The 6,616-nt window shown below is 41.6% G+C and overlaps 1 protein-coding gene across 1 annotated transcript; it reads right to left on the bottom strand.

Annotated features, from left to right (window-relative positions):
* Window positions 1-518: 518 nt before the first annotated feature.
* psma3 (proteasome subunit alpha 3) lies at window positions 519-6,592 on the bottom strand. The gene is made up of 11 exons (XM_005812065.3): window positions 6,498-6,592; window positions 5,409-5,491; window positions 5,156-5,279; window positions 3,968-4,069; window positions 3,819-3,892; window positions 2,236-2,308; window positions 2,068-2,133; window positions 1,657-1,703; window positions 1,459-1,526; window positions 861-925; window positions 519-707 (listed from the first exon to the last, which is right to left on the bottom strand). The coding sequence occupies exons 1-11, from the start codon at window positions 6,516-6,518 to the stop codon at window positions 663-665; spliced, it is 768 nt and encodes a 255-aa protein (XP_005812122.1). The 5' UTR covers window positions 6,519-6,592; the 3' UTR covers window positions 519-662.
* Window positions 6,593-6,616: the final 24 nt, after the last annotated feature.

Genomic DNA, 6,616 nt, shown 5'->3' with positions numbered 1-6,616 from the left:
AGAGAATCTCACAGATCCCTTCAGGACTCTGGGACTGACACCATCTGGACCTGCAGCCTTGTTCTGGTTCAGTCTCTCCAGCTGCCTCTTCACTTCTAAATCCAGAAAAGTGGGAACAGCAGCAGCTCCTAATTTGGTTGAAGACAAACTTGTAGGAGCAGAAGAATCCATGGAAACTAGAACATCTGAGGTTAGAGGAAGGTGGGATGTGTGTTTGGCTGTGGACAGAAGAGGATGATGATGATGATGATGATGAGCTTGTTCCTGATCTGAACCTGATGAATGTGTTCAGCTCAGGCTCCCATCCATCAGACCCTCTCTGTGTGAAACCTGGACAGTCACTTGGAAGTTGCTTAAATTTCACCAGCTGCTTTATGTCAAACTGAACAGAACATTTTAAAAGTTTACATGATTGACCTTTGGTTTAAAACAACAAAATGAGAGCAGTGCAGTTCCTCTGCTGAGGCTTGTGTGTGATGTTCCTGTTCTTATTGCTGATTTCACTTTCTACAACCCCATCAGAAACAAGTTTAGTTTTATTTATTTAAGCTCAAAATCAAGAAGAATGCAAAAACCAGACATGAAAAGTCAAACAATATAAAAATAGCTCAGATGAGTCTGAGTAGCAGGATGTGATGAAGAGGAAGAGCGCCGGTGCTGATTTACATGTTGTCTTCATCAGAGTCATCCTCCTCCTCTAGAGAATCCTGAAACAGAAAACATGTCCATGTTGAGCGTCTGCAGCAACGTTTCCCACAAACCACCTGGAGGACAGACCGGACCCCCAACATGGAGGCAGGGGGTCCCGCCGTTTCACATGAATTATAGAATTCAGAACATTCTGTCTCATAAAGCCTCACTTTTGCATATTTCTCTGCTTCCTCTTTGACATCTTTGGGAACCAACTCATGTCGTCCATTTGTCACTGAAGGAAAAAAAAAAGAATCAGCTGTGTTACTATGGTAACCATGTATACTGAACATGATGTGCACATTAATTCAGGCTCATGTGTTGAAGGGGTTTAATGGAACAAGCATTTTTCTCCCCCAGACGCACCAATCAGGTTTTTACTGGTCAATTCTCAGTATCCCAGTCTGACCTGGACACTTTTCTTCGCTTTTTTCCCCCTGTCTGTCTCACACACAGCTTCACACACTCATCACAATGTAGTAAACAATAACACTACAATAAACTGACTGTACAGACAGTTTGTATCAGCTCAAAGTTTTTGTAAAATAAAAACATTTCTGTTGCATTGTAAACATTTTTTCTCACATTGATAGATATGTCCTTAAAAAAATGTTTTTCTTTCAATAAAAAAAAAAAAGTGCTTAAATAAAATAAAATGTTAGGACCATCACCAACTCCTAAACTTCTGGTTGTCATTCAATTCCAAACAGTTTTTCTGAAGCGTTCACCGACTGAACCCAGAGCAGGTTGAATGTGATTGGCTCTTACCGTCTCCCACCCAGCTGAGCTCCAGCTCAAACGCTTTATCCTTCACCTCGTCGTGTACGATGTAGATTCTGGTGAATGAAAAAACAAACAAACAGTTGAACTGGGAACCATTTGTCTGGACTGGACGTGGAAAATCCATCTCCAGCTAAAAACTCGAACCAGGACGATTCCTGACAACCTCGTCTGGCTTTTACTCACATTTTGGCGACTTCTTTAACCAGCTCTCTGCACGTCATTTCTTTCATCTGATGGGGGATAAAAACAAAACACTGTGAACATGTAGCTCTTCTTTCTGTGTGATGTGACAAAGCACTGATGTTTGGTCAGAAGATGGTCCTGGACTGTCCTACAAACTGACCAGCAGTTCATCCTTCAGGTTCACTTCTAGACATGCAGTAGAAACCAGAGCTGGATCACATGCAGCCCACAATTATTCTACCCATTAATTTGGCACATTCTGCCAAACATTTAGGCTTATTTCACACAGTATTGGAAATACATAAAAATATATAAAACATAATTCAACTCCTTTTTTTAAATAGCATTAAATTTCCTAATTATGTTCAACAGCTTCAGTTTCTGTTTCTGTCTGCTGTAGAGGCGTCTCACCTGCAGCTTCTCAATCTCTGTCTTGGCAGCTTGTTTTGCTTTTCCAATGGCACATCCCCAGTAACCCTGAACGAACACACACACACACACACACACACACACATACACCGCATGGTTAGTCGTGCTATCAGCTGCGCTCCCTCCCTGCTGTAGCTCTGACAGACTCACGTATGAGATGCCTGACGGGTCGACCATGTAGAGCTGCGCCCCGTCGTCTTTGTCGTATGACCCCAGGATGAAACTGAAACGGCACAGAGCTGTTAAGAGAGCCGCTGACCGCAGCAAACAATCACCATCCTGCTCAAAACACACAACGACCAGAAGCTGGGCCGTATCCAAGGAGATCATCGTTTCCTCTCATCATCACAGCCCAACATTACAAATATGACTGAAAGTTGTGCATCTTAAAGCTGCACATTTGTTCACACTGTCACCATGTTGTCAGAATGATATAAGAGAGAATCTGGGAAAAAAGAAAAAGAACCTTCTCTCAGTGCCAATCATCCATCAATCAATCAATCAATCAATCGGGTCTGTCAATCATCCTCTTTGTATCCTCCTCTTGCTCTCTTCTTCACTGCAACTAGCACAGCATGAATGCTAATCTAGTTAGCATGGCCACAGCAGATAGATGGTGTTCCTGTAACAGTAAATTGTTTCTCCATCATTTGCACGTTGACCAGTGAATACATGAGGATGATTGACAGCGCTAAGTCCCTCCTCCTGGCTCTGATTAGTTGTTTCTGATCAGGAGTGGAGATTTCTTCAGACTGCAACAGCAGCTCAGAGAGAAGGTGGAGGAGACGATGACCTTTTCACAGGTCATCTGTCTCATATCACAGTCAGGACAGCGACGGTTTTAACAAATATCTCAAACTTGGGCTTGTTGCTGCAGCAGAATCCACTCAGGTCTGATATTAAGCAGTCAGTGGAGAGCAGTTTGTGGGGTAAACCTGCTAATTGTTGGTAGGCCTGTCACGATAAACAATAAATCTATTAATCGCATGATAAATGATAATTATCTACCTCATTTTAATTTGTCAGCTTTATTGTTTCTTCCTGCCTTTTTCTCTTCCTACTGATGACACTGGATGAAAAAAGGCTCAACTCCAGTGCTCTGACCACTCCAGTGCTCTGACCACTCCGGTGCTCTGACCGCTCCGGTGCTCTGACCGCTCCGGTGCTCTGACCACTCCGGTGCTCTGACCACTGCGGTGCTCTGACTGCTCCGGTGCTCTGACCGCTTCCTTCATCATTTCCTTATAAGGGAGGAGTGAACTATTGAATCAGGTAGTTGGATATGCCCATCTTCTCTATCTAAATCTAATGGTTATTAAAGGGCAATGTAGTATACAGACTTCATAATCTGTACTCTTTTGGTTGAATGTAGTTTTTATTTCCACCTTGGTTTCATGTTGTTTAGTTTTTATTCATTTTATTTATTTTTCGGGTTGTTTTGTTTACTTGTTTACCAGTTCCAGTGTTAAGTGTTCTTTTGAAAATAAAGACCAATAAAGCCAGGATGTTGCCTGCATTATTATATCATTACCATCAGCTTAAAATGGTCTTCAAACAATTTTATCGTTTATCACAATCATTTTTTGAGACAATCGCTCAGCAAAACTTGTTATTGTGACAGGCCTAACTGTTGGGCTCAGACGTAGAGGAAAAAGGAGAAGTGAAGCAGACAGCAGCAGTCAGTATTTTCACAGTGTGGACAGAAACAGCATTGGCTGCCATCGCTGGCTCACCTGCAGCCGAACGGCCTCACGGCGCTGTACAGCGTGTAAGCGTGGACGTACATGGCCACTCTGTCCGACAGGTGCTGCAACGACACGGCATGTTCTTAAACTGAGCCTGAGACATGGAGACGTCATGCTTCACTCTGCAGAGAGGCTACCTTCAGAGGAATGTCGTGCCCGTAGTTGGATCTAAAGTTGGAAGCTTCTTCTCTGGCTACCTCAGCCAGGGAGCGAGCGTCAGCCAGCAGGCCGGCCACCGCCTGGAGGAGCAAGGCAGAACAACACCTCTACCTTATAGAGCCAGGCTGGTTCATTACACAACCGGATCCAGTCTGATCCAGTCCCAAACTAAAGCCATATCCACCACATTGTTTTAAATATATATATATATCGTAAACACGGATCGGTTTCCGAAACGTTTTCACACCAGTCCAAACGAATCCGCCCAACTGTTGTTTTAAACATGCTAAACCCATAGGGGGCAGTGTAGAGCAAACCTCTGACAGCCAATCAGGTTACTTCAAACCAGCCATGACTTAAACATGGCAGCAGGAGATTCATTTGTGTGGAACAGACATGAAGGTTCAACTGCTTTTGAACAGCGTATTATGATATAAAGATAATAAAGCAAAACAATGTCGACTGGGAATCACATCAAAGCAAATATTATCTGTCACAGACTGTAATGAGCAGCAGCATAATCTCTGTTTCTTATATACACACGCAAACATAAATATTAACAATTTTTAGTGATACTAATCAGAGTTTTTGTGTGGATAAAAGGCCAAAAACACATAAAAATCTATTTGTTATCCCAGATATCCAGCTATGTGTGGACGAGGACTAGTTTCATTTTTCCCTACAGCCTTCTCTGAACAGCTAAACACTAACATGTGTCACATAGTTCTTCCTCTGATTTATCACAAAAATAAAGAGCATGTGACCATTAGGTCAGTGATGACCAAGTTAGTTTTGTTTAGAAATTTGTGGACTTACTGAGGCAGAAATCTGCAACACAAACTATTTCTCTCCTATCTGCTGGCATCTGTATTTATGTACTCTTTAATTGTAATTATGGGACAGAAAGATTAGCTACTGCTGCTGCTTTACAATGACAAGACTTCTTAAGGCAGATGGCTAAAAAAATCAACGATTTTTGTTGATTTTATTTGTTATAAATTATCCAAAGTTTTTTATTGATCCTGACTGTATCCTCTGATTTCACCTCCATCAGTCACAGAAGCAATACTTGATCCCATCACACAGTCAGAAGAATCCCACTAACTTGTATTTATCCTCTCCAGTGTATCATTTGATCTGAAGGATTAGGGCTCTGTCTACGTTACCATGCCGACGTGTCTGTCAATGTTGAAGATGCGTTTATTGGAGCCCTCCTCATACAGTTTGGACAGAACCAACTTCTCCACCCCAAACACAATCCCGTCTTTACAGCGGATCCCGATGGCCGTGCTGCAGACAAAACACACATTCAGAGTTCACCAACAGAAAGCAGCAGCTCATCACCAGAACTCAAACTAGAACCAGAATCAACATGGATGAGTTATTCCTGGGTCAATCAGGACAGATGAGTAAACTGACCTGCTGTTCTCTACAGCCTTCATGGCGTACTCCACCTGAAACACTCGGCCATCTGGAGAGAAGGTGGAGGCCGAAAGGTCGTACTGCAGCCCCCCCCCACACACACACACACACACACACGAGTTTACATTAGTGTCTATTAGAGGGCAACAATAAGAAATATCAACTTCTGTGAAGGACGAGTAATTTCTTTTTTTTCTCAAAACTGCAACTGTACAGAAAAATAACATGAACCAAAGTAGACAAAGAAAAAAAGGCAAAATGACAATTAGACAAACTGAAGACCTTTGAAGATCAGTTTTGATATTTCAATATATAAATTTTCATTTTTGATTTGAATGAAAGCAAACTGTAATTTCAGTGGTATTTTGAGGTGCATCTGAATCTTCCATTATGGCAGTGTGTGTGTGTGTGTGTGTGTGTGTGGGTGTGTGTGTGTGTGTGTGTGTTCAAACTTTCAATTCATGTTCAGATGTTAAAGTTTTGGGTAAATAACATTACTGATTCAGTTGTATTTGCTGATGACCATTTTTCTAAAACCAAACACAAATGGTGAATAAAAATCCATTAAAAGACAGACAACATATACTGTAATACTGTAATAAGTGAAACCCCGATTGAAGCAAAAATGTTTGAACAGTGAGTTAACATGTTAGAGTGTGCTCTTTAGTGATTGATATTTAACTTTAACTTGACACAACCGCCAAGTTAAAGCAGATTTCTGAAACAGTCTGGCTGACAGCGCAGCTAGCTGTTAGCATTAGTAAAGCTACATCTCAATATCAGAAGATTTAAAGTAAACTCATTTAATGAGATCCATAATTACGCTCAGTATTTGTGTTTCAACAAGCAGTAAAAAAATACATATATATAATGAAACAAAGAGGGATTTTACTTTCACTTCGCTGTGCTAATAGGCCTGCCTGTGACTCAGCAGGCTAACATGGCAGACGACAAGCTACATGTTGCTATCAAGACAAATGCTTTTTAAAAGTCAAATTCAAAAATAGTCAGAAATCTGCCAACAAAGAGAATGTCACATTTACGTAACAACAAAACCACAGAGTAACACAGACTGTAAACACTCACCCCGGTTCCAATGGAGCTCATTTTTGACAAGAACTATGACTTCAGCAAACCTCTCCACCACTCAGCCCGCTTTTCCGGAGAAAAGCTTTGCTCTTCCGGTGTTGACCCTTCACAATAAA

This window comes from Xiphophorus maculatus, chromosome 19, assembly GCF_002775205.1.
Source record: "Xiphophorus maculatus strain JP 163 A chromosome 19, X_maculatus-5.0-male, whole genome shotgun sequence".
NCBI lineage: Eukaryota > Metazoa > Chordata > Actinopteri > Cyprinodontiformes > Poeciliidae > Xiphophorus > Xiphophorus maculatus.
Note: the sequence above shows the minus strand (reverse complement) of the source record. Positions and strands in the feature narration are given on the sequence as shown.